This window comes from Pteropus alecto, unplaced genomic scaffold (assembly GCF_000325575.1).
Source record: "Pteropus alecto unplaced genomic scaffold, ASM32557v1 scaffold113, whole genome shotgun sequence".
NCBI classification, from domain to species: Eukaryota; Metazoa; Chordata; class Mammalia; order Chiroptera; family Pteropodidae; genus Pteropus; species Pteropus alecto.
The window spans coordinates 5,923,522-5,942,599 of NW_006433949.1; the positions used below are offsets into that span (position 1 = coordinate 5,923,522).

The 19,078-nt window shown below is 43.5% G+C and overlaps 1 protein-coding gene across 1 annotated transcript; it reads left to right on the forward strand.

Moving 5' to 3' along the window:
• Positions 1–15,578: 15,578 nt before the first annotated feature.
• LOC102888565 (cytochrome c oxidase subunit 6A1, mitochondrial) lies at positions 15,579–18,054 on the forward strand. Its single transcript, XM_006908610.3, has 3 exons — positions 15,579–15,738; positions 15,884–16,026; positions 17,778–18,054. Exons 1-3 carry the CDS (start codon positions 15,633–15,635, stop codon positions 17,859–17,861), a joined length of 333 nt encoding a protein of 110 aa, XP_006908672.1. The 5' UTR covers positions 15,579–15,632; the 3' UTR covers positions 17,862–18,054.
• Positions 18,055–19,078: the final 1,024 nt, after the last annotated feature.

Genomic DNA, 19,078 nt, shown 5'->3' on the forward strand with positions numbered 1-19,078 from the left:
CTAATAACAGCTGGTGTTTATTGAGCGCTTACTGTGTGCCAGACATCAACCTTGGGAGAGAGATGCGGTGGTCTCTATTTTATACGTGAAGAAACTGAGATTCAGGATGGGGAAGCCCTGCCCAAGGTCCCACAATGAATTAAGAGGAAAACTTGGACTGAGGAAATGGGATGAGCATAAGATGCAAATGATGTTTTATGTCTCTATTATAATAGTGGTTATAGGACTGTATGTATTAGTCCAAACTCATAGGACTGTAATCTAAAAGGGAAGAATTTTACTCTATGTAAGGCATCCTGCAATAACCCTGACTTTAAAACAGTAAAATAAAGTATTATAAAATACATACATACAAAAAAAAAAAAAATCCCAAGACACCTGCGAGCAGGTGAGGTCTCCTGGATGCTTGTGGCCTCTCTCAATCCTTTCCTCTAGCAGAGCGGGGCTGCCTTCTTATTCACCTGTGTATACTTGGGCTCATGGCCTGATTCTGAGGAAATGTTGATACTTGAGAAATGTTTACTTGCTTAAATAAATGAATGAGCTAAACAGTTCTCGCCGGAACCATTTCTCCATCTATAAAATGAGAAATTGATGAAACACAAAAGCGAACTTCTCCCAATAAGCTGAGAAGTCACCTCCTCCAGGAAGCCTTCCGAGATCCCCTCCCTCTTCCAGACTGGATCAGGAGATTCTTCTGGGCTCTCACAGAGCCAAGTTGTATTCCCACCCCTGCAGCGATCATACTGTATAGTATTTATCTGATTCTGTGTGTCCTTCACATGAATATTCAAACTCTCTGCAGTAAGGCCCATGTCTGTTTTGCTCATCTCTGTACTACCAGTGTCTAACGAATGAATGCATTTATTAGTGCTGGTCTGAGGTTCAAAACTGAATCATGCTGGTGTTGGCTGAAGCTGGGTAAGGGTTTGAAGCAGCAGAAATGGGCCAGGGATCAGAACCAGGAAATCCTTGTGCAGCAGAGATGAGTTAAAAGGCTTGACTTCTAGAGCATGGAGAAAACAATCCTGCTGTGACCTCTGCAGGAAATTCAAGCCTCCTCCTGCCCAGGGCAGGGATGCCGAGAGGAGAACAGCCAGACTCTGCAGGGCATATGGTTTGGTGCGGGGGAGCAGCACGGGGAGCCAGCAATCTGCCCGCATCTGTTTGAGGCTGAGGATTGGGTGGGACGCGTGTGGCACATGGATGTGGTCAGGTCCCAGCTCTTCTACTTCTTAGCTGCCATTCAGCCTCGCTGAGCCTCATTCTCCACGTCTGTGAAATGGGTAGGGAGTATAATTATACCTGCTTCTAAACATTTATTAGGAAGGCAGAGGGACATATGAGGTCAAACTGCCTGCTATTGCATAGCTGCTCAGAAATATTTTAAACTCCCTGACATCTTTTCCCTTTTCTCCCAAATGTTTTTCACCCTAATTAGAACTCCACTGGTGAGTTCCTAATAATAATATTAGCTATTCCTATTGTTTTTTTGGGGGGTGCCTGCTGTGTCAAGCACTATCCTATGCACTTTTCATGTATTATCACATTTAATCTTCACAATCACCTTGTAAGGTAGGTTTGTTGTTATTCTTATTTTCCAGAGAGGAAACAAGTTCAGAGAGATGCAGCGACTTGTCTGAGATCACACAGCCTCTAAGTGGTAAACCTGGGATATGAAGCATCTGTTAACTTGAATGAGCACCATAATCCCCTGGGGGGCTTGTTCAAAGGCAGACTGCGGGGGGCGGGGGGACCCCATGCCTCTGTTTCTGATGCAGCAAGTCTGGGGTGGAGCCTGAGAATTTGCATTTCTAACAAGTTCCTAGGTGATGTTGCTGCTGCTGGTTCTGAAGAAAATTTTGAGAACCACTGCCTAATATCAAGATTTCTCCACTGTCATTATCCCAATTAGGCATGCTATGTCACGTCCAGCCTATTACAATAGGCTCAATTCAAAGAATTTGAAGTCTAGTATAGTTCATTTAGCACTTGGCACATGTACTTTCATCCATTTTAAAGGTGCAAAAAAAAAAAAAAACCCTGGAAACTATAAATTATCAGATTATCAGAAAGAAGGACAGATTTAGCTCTGGTCTCACCAATACTCTGAGAGATGGCTTTTTGTTGTACATGGTAGAAGCTTTCTAGATTAACTACCTCACTGGATTAAGAAGTCACTGGAGCTGGCTCTCTGAATTAAACCAACACTAACCTTGCCTACTGCAAAAACACAGAAAGGTGTGATGCCTGTGGCAGCTGGTGGACTCATCTCTAGTATGACCAGCCACTAACTCCTCCTGCTGACTTAGCAATGTGACGGCGTGCTTACCAAGAGTCAGCTGGGTTGTTCTCCAATCGGTTGCTCTTGTTATTAAATCATATAATTGTTTATGACAAACTGATGACATAGGAGTGGAAAAAGAAAACTGATGTTCCTATAAATGTAGTTGAACGCTTTGGAAAGACTTTTAAAAAATTAGTCGATACATGTCAGCACCAGGAGTGAACCCTCACGTGAACGATGAACTTGGGGGTGATAATGATGCGTCAGTGTGGTTCATCCATTGTAACAAAAGTACCACTCTGGTGGGGGATGTGGAGAATGGGGAAAGCTATGCATGGGTGGGGGTGGGAGGTATATGAGAAATATCTGTACCTCTTGCTAATATCACTGTGAAACTAAAACTGCTCTAAAAATAAAGTCAATTAAAAAGAGAGAAAGAGAAAGGAAGGAAGAAAGAAAGAAAAAGAAAGGAAAGAAGGAAGAAAGAAAGAAGAAAGAAATATGGAACAAAGCTCCAGCTTGACCCACGATGGCCATATAGTCTGAGCCAAAAATAAACTTCCGTCATGAGTCACTGGGGGTGGGCAGAGTTAGTTGGGTTAGGTGTGGACAACTAAAGACTATTGGGTGGGGATGAAGGTGGAATTCTAATAATCGGGACAACTAGGGCCTTCAGATCTACATCAACTTTTAAGAAGCCCAAACTAGAACTCAGGGGAGTGGCTCGAGCAAGAAAGATGTGAAGGAACGAACGCCAGCCAACCAGCTGACTCAGATCAGGCTCAAAGAGAAGGCTTTGGCCTCACATCAAAAGATTGGTGAATGAATATATAGCAATAGGTTTCTAAGTTAAAACAGAATATTTAAAGGTTGTAAGTATTTTTTTTTTTATCATTTCCTGCTTCAATGGAGTTTTTCAATAAACTTACCAACTACTCCTCTGATCAGGATAAATAAAAAAGCCCCTACTACAGATTTTTTTTTTTTTTCAAATTGAAAACAGGGAGAGGATGGTGCAGTTTTTAATTATTTATTGATTACTATTTCATCTTTTTCTAGCCAATAATATCTCATATCGGCATAGCACTTTACAATTTATAAGCACTTGCAAGTCTATTTTCTTTAATTCTCTCAACAACTCTGGGCAGCAGGTATTATTACCCTCTTTCTATGAGTTCAGAAACTGAGGCTCAGAGGGAAATAAAGGTAAAACTACTACTACTGGAAAGGCATTTAACTGGCACAAGAACCTGGTCTTAGTTGATGAAGTGCCTAACTACCCCCAGGGCATTTTGTTGCCTAAAAATCAGAATAAAAGCACAAGTCCTAACTAGTGGAGGAGGGGCTGCCTTGGGGCCAGAATTAAGAGGTAAGGAACAGAGACTAAGATGTGACTGTCGCATTCATCTCTGGATCCTGGTACACAGTAGGACCTCAGAAAGTATGTGGTGCTTGGTTGAAGAAAAGAGGAATGAATGAACAAATAAATGAATGAAGTGAGAAACTTAGAGCAAGGCCCTTTCTCTCTCTGGACTCAGTTTCCCCAGCTTTAAGTACTTGAAAGCTAAGGTTCTCCTCCTTAGGAAAATGGACAGACATACATAATTTTGAACTCTATTTCCAGATGTTTGTAGACTACCCTTTTGAAGGCCTACCGTAGATTCCTCAGCAGAATGTCATCGATCTATGGAGCCCTGAGTGATTCCCCGAATTCAAGGATCCGACGTCCCTTCTAGCTCTGAAGTTAATAATTGTAAGGTTAATAACGATAAAAATAGAATCCAGAAGTTTTTGGACATTGACTGTGGACCAGGCACTAGGCTCAGAGCTTTACCTCATTTAATCTTATTGCAGCTCTACGACGCTGTCATTATTATCATCTCTATTTTGTGGATGAAGACGCTGAGGCTTAGAGGGACCAATCAACTTGCTCAGGTCGCACAGCCGAAAAGTAGGGTCCTTGGTTTCCAACAGAGCCCTGTGAATACCAGGGTTTTGACGATCTCCCACTTTTATTCCAGGAGAGTGCAAACACATGACTTTCATGTGGTTCTTTCAAGGCCAAACTCAAGTTGCTGTGTTTGAAGAATGTATGATAACGCTGGCAAGCATTCATTCATTCAAGCATTCATTCAACGGTCATGTATGAACACCTCTTATGTGCCAGGCACAGACTGGCTAATGAAGGCTCACGGTGATCATGCTCCCTGCCTTCAAGCAGCCTCGTTTATTGCATGGTTCCTCTGATGATGCCTCCTGCACCGGATTCACGGTGCGAAATGTTACAATGCAGATTCTCAGGCTCTACTTCAGATCTCTGAATCAGACTCTCTGAGGTTGAAGCCCCAGAATCTTCCCTTTACAAGCTCCCCAGGTGACTTCTAGACACTGAAGCATAGAAACCCATGGATGGAGGATGAGGTGACCTAGACAAGCAAGCAAGCAATTATTACACAGAGAAAAGTTTTATACAGATTATGGGGGTTGCCAGGGAAGGCTTCTTGGAAGAGGTGACCTTTAAGATGAGACCAGAAAGGTGAGGAGGAGTAAACAGGCCAAGAAGGGGAAGAAACACAGCCAGGATGAAGCCAGTCTCTGCCCTTAGGGATTTCACAGTAGGGGGAATGAGGGGGAGGTTGAGAGGAGAGCGGGAGAGCAGCCTAGCAGAGTGGTGCGCCCAGGGCACTATGGGAATGTGAAGAGGTGCCTGACACAGCCTGAGGAATCAGGGGCGAATCTTGAGTTTTCCTGCACTTTCTTATGTATAAGCTTCTGCTTCATTTCGTCTTGAGTGAAGAGAATGGGTGTGGAAGGGATTCAGGGCCGGCCAGGAGGTGTAGTCTCCCAGGACATTAGAGGCCTCTTATCAGCCAACTAAGGGTGGGCGGAAGCCAAATCATCCTCTGATCTGGATGCTGTTTTCACCTCCATTGTCAATGCTAAGCTTTCGTTTGAACTAAGTCCTTCTATCTAGAGTCCTTAGTGCCAGCAGTAAATGGTGACATTTGAATAAGTGGAAGAGAATTCCTTTGTAATGGGACCCGCAGAACACCTGCTTCTTAGATCCACCCTATCACAGAGGAAGCAGGAGCTCTTCCCTTTTGGAATAACCCTCATGGCCACCACTGGTGACTCACACTTAGGTGGTAGTAGGAACCTGGCTAACTCGATTTCAAATCTTTTCCCAGTCACTTTCTGTCCTTGGGCACATGTTACCCTTCCAATGCCTGCCTCGATTTTCTCCTCTGGCAAAAAAGGCTATTGAGGGTACCTACTATCCCCAAAGAGTTGATCGAGAATGGAATGAAATGCTTATAAGAGTGCCTGGGACATAGCAGGAACTCAGAAAATGTTGAGTATTATTCAAGTTCCAGGAAGAACGTAAAGTGTCGAAGATACAACAACAAAAGACAAGTTAAATGTCCCTCATGGAATTTATACTGTAATGGGAGAGATGAACAATAGAGTAAACTAAAAAGAAACAACACAGATTATGATTTGTGCTATTAAAAAAATATGATACTTGCTATGAAGAAAGAGTCTCCTTTAGAGAGAGTGGCTAAGGAAAGCCTCTCTGAGAAAATCGATATTTAAGGGGAGGTGCATCACAGGATAAGCAGGGGGAAGAAGGTTCCAGGCAGAGGGCACGGCAGTTGTAAAGGCCCTGGGGTAGAAATGAGGTTGGCTTGCTCAAGAAACAGAAAGCCAGTGTAGCTGGAATGTGGTCCCCTCCCTACTGTCACCATTCTACAGTTGAAGAAAGGAAGCAAATGACTTGCCCAAGGGCATGCAGGGAGTGATAAAAGCAAGTTTTGAACCTTGGCTCAGACCAGGAATTTTATCTAGTGTCTTAATTTCACCATTTAGCAGCAGGGTTCAAGTTCATTCAATGTTCTGCACACTTGAGTGGAGACCTAGCGTCTGATTTAAGCCTGAGAATAGCTTCCGTCCCTGGTGAAGTTTTAATAGGCCTCCCCTCCACCGGAGTCATTTGTGCCACCTTCAACACGGATAATATATAATGTCAGGATCAATGCTATGTGTGTAACTGAGGGATGGGGGCTAGAAAGTAAGGAGAGAAACTGACCATTCAAGGTCAGGCTCACAAGCTGGCCAGGCTGCCTTTTGTTCTTCCCTTGAAAAGTCTAAATGAAAACAAGGTTGCAGGTGTCATTTAAATCAGCACTAGCTCTAAAGGGTGGGCCCATGGAGGACTTTGACCTTCTAATTTATTTCTGTCTGAAGTTTTTACAACAAGCATATTTTCTTTTGGCATCAGAACAACAGCAGCAAGATAACAATAAAAAATCTTTAAAGTAAAAAAAAAAACAAAAAACGTTTTTTTTTTAGAACAATTAGTGTTTATTACTGTGCAGCCTTCCAAGAGAAATGCAGACATAGGGGTATGGTGATTGCCTGGGTGGGGTTCAGGATATAACCATGGAGCATATGAAATTGTTAGATAAAAACAGAAGACATGATATTATATTGCATGGTAGAGTCCAAAAGTTGTGTCAAAACTTTAAAAAGCAGAATCGCCTCACTTAAAAAATCTTAAATACCTGTTTTGTGTCAGGCACTGTATTTACCCTTGGGATATAGGAGTAAGCAAGACACACAAGGTCCCTGTTCTCACAGAGCTCCCAGGCTGCTTAAAAGTTAATGAAATGAGGAATGGGAAGAGTACTCCTCGCAGAGGGAACAGCATGAGCAAAGGCCCTGTGGTTCGAAGGGGCTTGGCATATTTCAGAAACAGAAAAAAAGCCTACCTCAAAGGTGTCTTTAGTAAAAATGGTGGGGATAGGCAGTGATTATATCCTTTAAGACCTTGGAGGTCAGAGCAGGGAGTCTGGTTTTATTCGAAGGGTTGTGAAGAGGAGTGGTGGCACTGTCAGATTTGAATTTTAGAAAGATCACTCTGGCTGCTGCGTGAAGAATAGACTGGAGAGGGTGAAACTATAAAGGGAGAGACTAGCCCAGAGGCTACTGCAATCATCCAGAAGAGAGAGAACAGTGGCCATGACTTAGCAAAGATGGAGAAGATTAGAGAGACATTTCTTTCTCTTTCTTTCTTTTTTTTTTTTTTTTTAGGCCAGGCAACCCTTGGTTGACCTGCTTAGCTTCCGAGATCAGATGGCATCGGGCTTGTTCAGGGTAGCATGGCCATAGACTAGAGAGACATTTCTAAGGTAAAATCCACTTGGTGGTTGGCTGACTGTGAGAACGAAAGAGGAGACAATGAGAAAGACTGACTTTTAGTTTGTTAGCTTGGGGACTGGGTGGATGGTGGCACCATTACATGGCCACCTACCCAATGACAAGAGATGCCTGAAATTAACAATCGAGTAGGACAGCCAGGCATGGAGACAACCATCCATCACACACAGTACAATGAAATGTGCTAAAACAGAGATGTTAGCAGGGCTTCAGAAGGGCAGAGAGGGAGGTGGTAAGTTTCTGGCTGGGGAGTCTCAAAGAGTAAAGCGATCACAATAGATGGAGCAGTTGGAGAGAAGCTGAAGACAGGGCGCTTGGCGAAGATCCATGTGGTTGACCCATAAAGTGGGCGGAGGTGCCTCTGGGAAGCCCTACATGCCAATCTGAGTCAGTGAGGAGAAGTTACCTCAGTTCTAGAAGAAGGGAACTTGGTCCTTCCTATATTTTAGAAAATCAGTGGTGAGTATGTGAGAGGCAGTAAAAGAGGCTCTCGTCTCTGCACCGAATATCTCTAGAAAAATCATCAGAAAGCTCTAGTACGGTATTCTCCTTTGGAGTGAAACTGGGTGGTCGGAGGACAGGAACAGTGAGGCTTTTTCTTTTTTTCTTTTTTTTTCAGGGGTGGGGGTAAAGGTAAACCACATGGATGCATTACCTATTCAATACTTAAATAATTATTAAGAAAAAAACATACTGATTAAAAGCAAAGACTTTGGGATCATTCAAGGTGCATTGGAATCTTCTTGGCTCTGTCAAGCTCGTCTCTGTGTCAATTTTGCTTCTCTGAGGTTCAGCTTCCTCATCTGTAAAACGGGATAACTTTATGGGTTGTTGGAAGGTTTAAATGAGATACGTCGAGTGCCAGCACTGCAGTAAGGATAAGCTAAATAGGTGCTATTGGTATTAATAATTAATAATGGTCAGTTAGATGGGCACATACCCCCTCCAAGGAGATCTCAGCTTGACACACAGGATTTGAAATCAGACATAACTGAGGTCTGTCTCTCTAAGCGCACATTGCCTCTGTAAGCCACAAAGTCCTCGCTCTGCAAAATGGGAACGCTAACACACCTCCCAAAATCAAAGGGCTTCCAGGTGGGAGCAGTTAGTCAACTGACAAGTGTAGTGCCCTTTGAGTTCTGTTATGAAGAGAAATATTTTCAGGATGGCCTTTCTTTCTTTATCAGTCTCCCAGGCCCAGGGGGCTTTCCGTTTCTCCTCTCTGCTCTCCACTGGGTGAGGGAGGATGGGGGTGGGCATTTTCTAGAAAGAGAAGTTTTCTCATTCCAATCCGAGGAAGATGCAGAAGAGGTCTCAGAAGCTAGGCCTTAAGAAGGAGTCCCTGAAGTCCAGCTTGGCTCCTTCTATCCATTCTCGTAGGTTCCACCTCCCTTCCTCCCTCAAGGATCCTGAGCCACGTTGAAGGTCGCAGGCACGGCTCATCTCCGGCTAGACTCTTGGGCGGCGCCCGCATATGCGGAGCCTGCCACCCACAGGGAGAGAGCGGTACTGCAGGCGCGGGTGCCAGAGAAGCCCCTATCAAGTCACCTTTCTGTCAATGTTCACTCAGCGCCTTTTCTGCGCCAGGAGGAAGGGGTCCCTCCCTGCCCTGATGAGGCTTATAGTCTAACAGGATGAATACTAGCAACGAAAGTGGTGGTAGCAACTTCATAATCTGCTTTTTGATGAAAGCCTTTATTCTTTTACACAAGTAATATATATTCACTGTAGAAATTTAAAAAATTAAAACCCAGACATAATTTCTATTAACATGTGCATATAGCCTTTCCTATGCATTTTACAAAAATGGAAACATACACTGCATAATATTTTGTAGCCTGCTTTGTTGTGTTTAACAGCTTTCTTGAGATACATTTCTCATCCTATACAACAGCTTTGTTTTTAACTTAATGTAACAGTAGATGATAGATAATAATGATATGAATTGCTGCTATTTGTTGAGCAAGCTGCTAAGTGTTTTTATATACACCATCACATTCAATCTTTTCAACAACCTTATTACGTATGATTTCCCCATTGTCTGTCAGTGGAGCAAATGTATAATGGCCATTGCAAGGAGAAGGTATCTTCATATCAAAGAACAATGCAATTTCATAGAATATAACAAGAATTTATTATACAGTAATTTACTTACATGGATGTAGGACTGGAGTAGACAGACAACGCAGCAATTCTGCACAAATTATTCTCTGCTACCAGACCCTTGTTAAAGTAGTTTTTAAAGAGTATAATTTAGGTACTAATGATTGACAAGACAAAGGACAAAGAATTCAATACGTACCAGGGGCCATACTTCTGGTGTTCTTGTGATGAATGATTGTTTATAATCAATACCATCACCAGTTTGATACTTATCTCAATTGTCATGCCATTCTGGTCATTACCAACAAAAATATTTATGGCTACATTTTATGGAACACAGATAATCATCAACTAGAAGGCTTTGATATGTTTGCTAAGGACAGTGAGGTTGGTCAGAGGTCACAGCATGAAAACTTAAAGATAGAAGAAATCTGGGAACACAGAGATGGAGTTAGTTTTGTTCACATCTATATCTATACACCCATTCAGCAGATGAAGAAACTGAGGCACAGAAAGGCAAGTAATTCATTCAGCAAAACTAGCAGAGCTAGGATTTAATCCAGCTTTGTCTGTGAACATGAGTTCTCAATCATTTTGTTATGCCTGCTCTGTACCAGGACGCATGAGAATTCAGAGGAATCTGAAAAACGAGGTTGGCAGAGGGAATCTCCTGGAGCTCAGAGTAGAAATTTTAAAAATGGAATAGTCTTCATACAAGGTACAATGAGCTTCAATATCACTGGGGACTCAGAGGCCAGGGGGCACGGTGTAACCAGAAAAAGCTGCCTGTAGGAGGTGAAGACTGAGTGGGCTGTATGCAGGCTGAGATGGGCAGCAGGGTGGGAAGGACATATCCATCCAAGAAGGACCACCCTGAGCAAAGTCTCAGGTGCAGACGAGTGTATGAGCATAAACAGGGAAAAATAATTGAGCACCAAGTTCTACGGGGTTAGAAAGATACAGATAATGCCTGGGATCTGCCCTCCAAAAACTGACAATCTAGCTAGGTGGAAAGTTTGGGATGGGGACTGTAGAAATAAGTAATAGCTACACTTCACTATGTAATTGTCACATGCCAGGTTTATGCTCACAACATCCCTGGCAGATTGGCAGTTATGAGTCCCATTTATAAATGAAGAAAGGAAGCCTCAGAGAATGGCTTGGTCTAGGTTCTCCAGGTATGGAGGGCTAGGGCCAAGAGACTCAACCCACAAGGCTCCGCATCCAAATCCAGTTCTCTAACGTGCACAGCTACACTATTCTGCCTGCACCGAAAGCCCCCTCCCCGCCCCCAAAGAAATGGACTCTCACACCCAGCCCCCTATGCAAGCCTCTCGGTGTGCCTCAGTCAGGGATATTTCTGAATTGCAAAGCCGATCACCTCTCTCTTTGCTTAAAACCAAGGCTTCTCGGACCCTGTGGATAAAATGCTAACTCAGCATGGCCCACGGGGCCCTTTAAGTTCTTGCTCCCTCCTTCCCCTCTCACCTCCAGGTTTAAGGCTCTGTTTGGAATTCTGGATGCAGTGCCCATACCTTTTCTCTGTGGTGATGTCTGACTGGAAACCTCTTCTCCTCTCCCTCCCAACACAAACTTGTCCTTGACTCACTCATATTTATATGGGGGGAAGGGACCATGATTTAAATATCACCTCCTATAGGAGCCTTCCCTGACTGCCCCTCCAAAGTCCAGTCAAATACCCCTCTGCTTTGCTTCCGTAGGCCTTGTACCTCCTCCCCTGATCATGGCAATAATAATCATTAACCATTACTGAGCACTCACTTTGTGCCAGTCACTCTGCTAAGATCCCTTGAAATATCAAAGCAGTAATGCACAGTGGTTAAATGTGAAAGCTATGAGGCCAGACTTTCTGGATTTGAATCCTGGCTCCATCACTTAAAGGGCTGTGAAACTTAGGCAAATGATGTAACCTCTCTTTGTGCTTCAGTTTCCTCATCTGTAAAATGGGGATAAGAAAAGTATCTATCTCATAGGAGTGTTGTAATAACCAAATTAATAAAGGAGTAGGCTCAGTACATACTAAGTGCTTAATAAATGTTAGCTAATATCTATTATCCTGTTAAGCCCTTATAATAACTTCAATTCACAGGTGAGATTCTATGAAGTGAGTTGACTTGCCCATGATTACATAACTAAGTAGCAGACCTGGGACTTGAACTAGATGCCAAGGTCCATGCTGTACTGCCTCTATCGTAGAACTCATCGCACTGGTTGTAATAGCTGTTTACTTGTTGGTCTCTCCCTCTAGGCTGAGTGTTCCATAAAGGTCACTGTTGTCTTGTTGCCCCAGCCCAATGACACATTTGGGACCCTAATTAAATGAATTAATGATGCTGAGCAGAGAGTTGTGGTGGTCACAACACCCTGGCTTCTCCTGTAGCCTGCATGGAAAAATACATCCAAGGACTAGGCTCTTGAGTGGCAAATATTTACTGGTTCAGGAATTGGAGAAACTACAGTATAAGTAGCAGGCAGGATGCCTTAGATAAGCTTTTCCCTAAGCAAGCCCTGTCCTTGGCTAGACAGCCTCCCCCAGTCTCTCTCCGATGCCTCCCCCATCGGCAGCTGTCCCTAGTATTGAGGTGCCCACCCTCTAGCTCTCTGTTTTAAGGAAACAGAGCATAAGAGAGAGCCTTAGTGGCTTCAGCACAAATGTAAATATAACCAGCTGCCAGAGAAGATGACGTCAAATCCAGAGCTGGCTGGTCATGGCCTTGGGGCAGCTCCCTGAACAGAAAAGCCTGATACCCTTGGAGTCAGTAAGGGAGGGGCAGCGCAAGCTGGGAACTGCCAACTCAGTATCCTGAAGATATGTTTGATGGTTCGGTCCATTCTCAAGGACTCTATGACTTGAAATATTTTTCTTTCATACCCAATGAAGTCAGAAATTAAATTGTTGTTCCTTTTCTTGCTGATCCTTATTCAGAGCATTTGATCAGCATGAGCTTGATGGGGTGACCTCTTGGAGATGGTATAGTGTTCTATCTAAAGCAAAGTCTGTGTGGCTTTGAGGTTCAAAGAATTAGCTTGAGTCTCAGAATGCCTGGGTCCACCACTTGCCTAAAGCTTTGTTACCTTAGGCACTTTCCTGCACACCTCAGAGTCTCAGTTTCTTCACTTGAAAATTGGGGAGAATAGTATCTAGCTCACAAGATTTGGGTTGGGATTAATGTATTTTCAGTGAGTGTCTATCATGTGCCAAGTGCTGGGATCACACCAGTGAACAAAACATAGTCCCTGCCCCATGGTGTTTGGTAAAGGAAGGCAGACAATAAACTAATAAATATTTAATATGGAAGATGGTAGTAGGTGCTATGAAGATAGATAGGCACAGTAAAGAAGATAAAGTGTCAGAATGGGAAGGAGTTATTTTACTTCAGGGCAATCTGGGAAGGCCTTTCTGATAAGATGACTTCTGAGCAGAACTTTGATTGAATCGAGGAAGCAGTTCATTGGACTATCTGCAGGAAAACTCTTCCAGACGGAGAAATGAGCATGTGCAAACATCCTGAGGCAGGAGTGTGCCTGGAATGTTTAAGGAAAGGCAAGAAGGCCAAGGTAACTGGAGTGACAGGGCAGGTAAAAGAGATGATGTCCAAGAGGTGGCTGGGGGCAAGGTATGTAGGACCTGGTAGCCCACTGTAAGGACTTCGGCATTTACTCTGAGGGAGGTGGGAGCCATTGGAAGATTTTGAGCAGATGAGGAAGACAATTCGACAGGTTTAAAAAAAATTCCTCTGGCTGCCTTGTAGAGAATAGACTGTAAGGAAACAGGGTAGCATGGAGACCAGTTAGGAGGCTCCTGCAATTGTCCAGATGAGAGAGAGATAACACCTTTGATTAAATAAGAAGAGGTCAGATTCTGGATATGCCTGAAGGAAGAGCTGGCAAGATCGGTTGGTTGATAGATTGAGTATAAAATGTGTGAGAGGGAGAGAGAGAGAGAGAGAGAGAGAGACAGAGAGAGAGAGACAGAGAGAGAGAGAGAGAGAGAGTCAGAGATGACCGAAGTGTTTAACTTGAGGAATGAAGTGGCTATTTACTGAAGTGGGGAAGATAATTTATGTAAAGTACTTAGCATAGATTTGGACACAAAATAAGTGTTCAGTAAGTATTAGTTATTCTTTGTATTGGTGACTTTGGTTTCCTGGGTTTTCTAAACTCGGTTACTCAAGGCTTTGCAAATGTTGAGCATAGCTTGCAATAACACCATAGACATCATGCCTGAGCATGTATTGTGTGCCAAGCACATGATAGAATCTTTACTGAGCAGTACTGCCCCGCATGATGTTAAAAAGCCCTATGAGAAAACGAATATTTGTTGCATTTTTAACCTATTCCAGACATGGAGCATTTTTCATTTAATCCTGTCTCCAGCACTAGAATGTAAGCTGCATGAGAGAGATCTTATAGCTCTTGTGTACTACTGCACAAGCCTGGCACATAGTAGACACATTAGTTAATATTCCTTAAACAAACCTTCATTATTATAAATGGAGGTTGAATAAACTTTCCAAGGTAGAGCTTGGTTTTAATAAATATTTGTTGAATAATAAATATTTGTTGGACAAAAATGCAGGTCACAAAGAGGTCAAATATACAGTGACAGAGGAAGATTTGACTTTGGGTGGTGAACTCACAATGCAATATACAGATGATGTATTATCGAATTGTGCACTTGAAAACTTATATAATTTTATTAACTAATGTCACCCCAATAAACTTACTCTAAAAAAAAAAATGCATGTTATATTCTCATTTCAGAGACGAGGAAACGGCTGGTGGCGGACCACAGATCTGAACCCAGGATTTTCTGATCCTTGAGCTGGAGCCTTTCCGTGGGGCCTCATACACCCTCTGGCTGTGTTTGAGGATGCCTAGGGATTTGATGACCCTAATTATACCACAACGTTAAAACTCAGGCTACTCAGAGAGCTAGATCAGATTGTGAAGCTCTAGTCATATAATCCTAAATTTTTGTCTTCATGGAACTGCATGACCTTGAAGTATTCATTTTATCTAACTTGCCCAAGGTCACACAGGCTGTAAGGAGAGGAAACAAGATGTGAACCCAGTCTTCCCACACCAGTGTCCCTGTTTGCTCTCTTCTCGGGGATTCTTGGCCTGACGCAAAAGGACTCTTAGCAGCTCTCAGGTCTCAGGAAGTACTTTATGGTACCTTCATCCCCCAACATTGTCTACTAAACTTGTGTGCTGAGAAGCAGGTGCATTTTGGGGGAGGAAAGAGTTAATAGCTTTTATTATATTCTTAAAGGGGCCTATGATTAAAAAGTTTACTTTTATCTTATGTATTTATTTTTTTAACTTTTATTTTTAAAAGTTTTTAGATGAGTAGAAGGAAGAAATGAGGGGTGTGTGTGTGTGGGGAGAATCATAGCAGATGCCGATTTTTGTTTCTCATCATTCATTCATTCATTCATTCAGAAAATCTGTGTTGAGCATCTGCTATGTGCCAGGCATCATTCCAGAGTCTGGGGATGCTGCAGTGGGGGCACTCTTGGCATCAGAGTTTATCGTCTATTAGGAGAGACAGACAAAATAATACTAATGCCGACGATTATTATGCCAAGTGCTATGAAAACATAACGCGAAGTCAGGGGATGCGGAGGCGGGGGAGTGGCATTTTAGACAGGGTGGTTTGTGTTCGGAACCTCCCCTTGCTGTCCACTCCAACGAAGGGAGCGATTCCCAATGCCAGGGTTCACTCCACAGGACTTTCTTTTGCGCTGAGCCTCACCAGAGTGGAAACGACAGGAAGAGGGGTGTGCACAAGCGAGGTACAGAGCGCATGCTCTCTCCAGCTCCGTGGTTCCGAGCTTTTTGACAAGGACAAGGTCGGTCCGGAGGAGAGTGCGCAGGCTCCTTGGGTTGAAAGGCGCCGCCCAATAGGAACTTCCTTTGAGGTTGTGGTCCCGCCTCCACAGCCCATCTTCCTGCTGTCGCTTCCGGCGCTGCGGGGGTCCTGGTTAAAAAATAAAAAAAAATGGCGGCGGCAGCGGCGGGGTCCCGGATTTCTGGGCTGCTAGGTCGGTTCCGGCCACGGCTGGCGCGGCCCATGTCGAGTGGCGCCCATGGCGAGGAGGGCTCAGGTACTGGGGCTGCGGTCGGCGGGGCGGGCCTCTGCCCGACTCCAGAGAGGCGACGCGGGACTGTGACCTTGGCTTGAGGCCTTAGGGGAGGGGGATGAGACTTCGGCGTGCCCCGCCAGGTCTGAGCCGTCCTACCCCTCCGCAGCTCGCATGTGGAAGGCCCTCACCTACTTCGTCGCGCTCCCCGGGGTGGGAGTGAGCATGCTGAACGTCTTCCTGAAGTCGCATCACGGGGAGCACGAGAGACCCGAGTTCATCGCCTACCCGCATCTCCGCATCAGGTCCAAGGTACGCCCTTGCAGTCTCTTGGAGTGTCTGTTCTCTTTTCATTCTAAATGCCCTTGTCCAGGTGTTTCATTCTCTAAAAGCGTGGATGCCGGGCGTATACATTTTTTCATTTAACATCACCAGTTTTTATTTTCTCCGGCTTTACGGAAGGGAAGCCGAGATGGTGGGGGGGTGGGGCGGGGAAGGTCACATCTCCGTTTCAAAAATACACAGTAAGTGCCCTTTAGTTTTCCTTTCCTATGATTCATCGCACCTTTTGTCTGATCCTGAAACAGTTGTCGGTTGTATAAAACTTGGAGGTTTGGGAAACTTTTAGATTGACAGAGTTGGAAGGTGATTCACCTTCATGGGACCTGGGCATCTGTCAGGTTTTAGCTGCATAACGAAGCAACTGGCAGCTTCTATGCCCCACCTCAATGCTAGTTATCTTCTCAACTATTTCCTCTTCTGGCTGTTGATGTAGATATACTATAATCATGTTTTCAATTGTTAGCTGTGAGTACTCTTAAAGAGAGCTTCTTGTGGTTCTTTAATAATTGTTACATCATTTAGCCCAGGTTGGAGTGGCCTCATAGACATTTAAGCTAGATTCTCAGATTCAGAAAGGATTTTTGAGTTTTTGAGCCCCACTCCCACCCTTGTACGGTAGAGTTAGCAGCCATACAGCAAGGCTTTTCAACCTCAGTACTATTGATATTTGGAGCATGGATAATTGTAGGGGTGGGAGTGGAGGAAGGCTGTTTTGTGAGTTGTAGACTGTTTAGCAGCATCCTTGACCTCTACTCACTAGATGCCAGTAGTACCCCATTCTCCCCCAGATGTCTCCAGATATTGCCTGCCCAGTGTCCCTGAAGTAGCAGAATTATCCTGGGTTGGAAATCACTGCCCTAGAGCAATGCTTTTCAAAGGTAGCATGCAGAGTAATTGAGAGTAGGTTGCGTTTTGAATCCAGAAATTTGTTCCAGGTCTGGAATGGAGCCCAGGAATCTGCATTTAAATGAGCATCTTCTCCCCCATACCCAGCTCTGCCATTCTGATCCTGGTAATTTGAGGATTACACTTTCATAAACACAACACTGATATACTGGGCAAGGCTTATGAGTAATGAACTTGAGCTTTCTTTTCCCTTTGTCTGTTTAAGGGCTCTCCTGGAAGTTTTAAGATCTTAAATTATAGGAAGGCCAAAATATGCCAGTAGTTACAGGACTAATTTCCATTTTGTTTTTATGTATTATCTGTCAGCCTACTTTTTTTATTTTTAGTTTTTTATTATTTATTTTATTATGTATGGTGACGTTAACAAAATCCAGTAAGTTTCAGGTGTACAATTTAGCAGTACACACACATTGTGTGTTCACCACCCATAGTTAGATTTCTTTTAGCAGTACACACACAGTGTGTTCACCACCCATAGTTAGATTTCTGTCACCACATATTTGACCCCTTTTACCCCATCTGCTTCCCCCCTTCCCCACTCTGGTAACCACTAATCTATTGTCCGTGTCCAACCACCTACCTATTTTAAGCAGTTCATGGCAGTGTTGTCACACACAGTGTGTTCACCACCCATAGTTAGATTTCTGTCACCACATATTTGACCCCTTTTACCCCATCTGCTTCCCCCCTTCCCCACTCTGGTAACCACTAATCTATTGTCCGTGTCCAACAACCTACCTATTTTAAGCAGTTCATGGCAGTGTTGTTTCTGAACTGTTTTCTGGAATATCCTAATTCACATTTTCACTCCACAGCGTTTTCCTTGGGGAGATGGTGACCATACTCTATTCCATAATCCTCAAGTGAATCCACTTCCGACTGGCTATGAGGATGAATGAAGAGAACCTGGACCACTACCCAGTGGGGACCACAGCACTGGTTTGGACCATTATACTCTGCACACGGACCAGAAAAGTGTATGGGACCTTAAGCTGACCTTTTCCTGTATCAAATGATGACCAGTATACTTATCTTCCATCCTTTTGCTTATGGCAAGAGATGGCTTAAATAAATAACTTAGATTGGTCATGAGCTGAGAGTTGCATTCTTTGGTGTTTTTCTCTCAGAAATTAGCATTAATATTATTTGCTTTTAGGTCTAGTTCAGGCCTTTGAATAACAGTGTTTATAACAGGCCTTATCCTTGGTTTCTTATGCCTGGTGTGTGTAAAGCAAAGAGGGTAGAGCTAGTTAAGTATCAAGGGTTCTGACAAACTTTGAATGGCAGAGACATTGACCAGCAGAATGGCCACAGTTTACACTTGAAAGAGGTATCTGTGATTCTCTGGAGGAAGTGCTTCCTCTGTGTCCTCGCTTTCTCCTATCCCACCACCAGCATTTTTTATAGTCATATCATTTTCTCTGAAGGTGGGTGTCAAGTTCTTACGTTGGGGTCATTTCTCGGCATCCTGAAGGATGGGTCAGAAACCCTTGGAGAAATAAAGGCAGTATCTTTGAAGTAGTTGAAATAGTTGGAGGATGAAGTCAAAATAGCATAAGGAACAATTAGAAAAATTATTCTCAGTAGCAATTACAATACAAAAACATGGTTGGCTTGGACCTGGTTTAATTCTCAAGGCTCAACCAGACAGTTGTGTGGTAAGTCAAGAAGCTACAAAGTTTTGGTATAAGCACATGTAGTAAACTCGTACTGCAAAAGTCAGGCATATAGAAACACAGGGTGTGAAAACCATTTACAGTAAGGAAAAAAGGATCCCTGCTAGCTTTGCCATTTTGTGATCTAACCACAGCCTGCACTACCCTAGAGCTTTTGTGCCTGTGGCCAGTCCGAGTTCAGCTTGCTACCTGGCTTCCTTCAGCTGAGTTCCAAATATCTCATAATCCTTGTAGAATAGACTTTAAACAGTCAAAATATAAATGCGGAATGTTTTGAAATGACATTAAGGACTGGTCACATTAAATGTGAAGTAGTAATTGGTAAAGTGAAGAGAAGATAATAGAATTTAGGCCTTCTGTAAATCAAATTTCACATATAGTAAATTGCATCAAATTACTCAAGATGCGCAGTTATGATAACTATGTGACATTCTAGAGTA

Coding starts and splice junctions, on each gene's coding strand:
- LOC102888565 (XM_006908610.3), top strand. CDS start 15,633: ATGGCGGCGGCAGCGGCGGGGTCCCGGATTTCTGGGCTGCTAGGTCGG. Junction 15,739..15,883: donor CCATGGCGAGGAGGGCTCAG/GTACTGGGGCTG, acceptor ACCCCTCCGCAG/CTCGCATGTGGAAGGCCCTC. Junction 16,027..17,777: donor ATCTCCGCATCAGGTCCAAG/GTACGCCCTTGC, acceptor TTCACTCCACAG/CGTTTTCCTTGGGGAGATGG.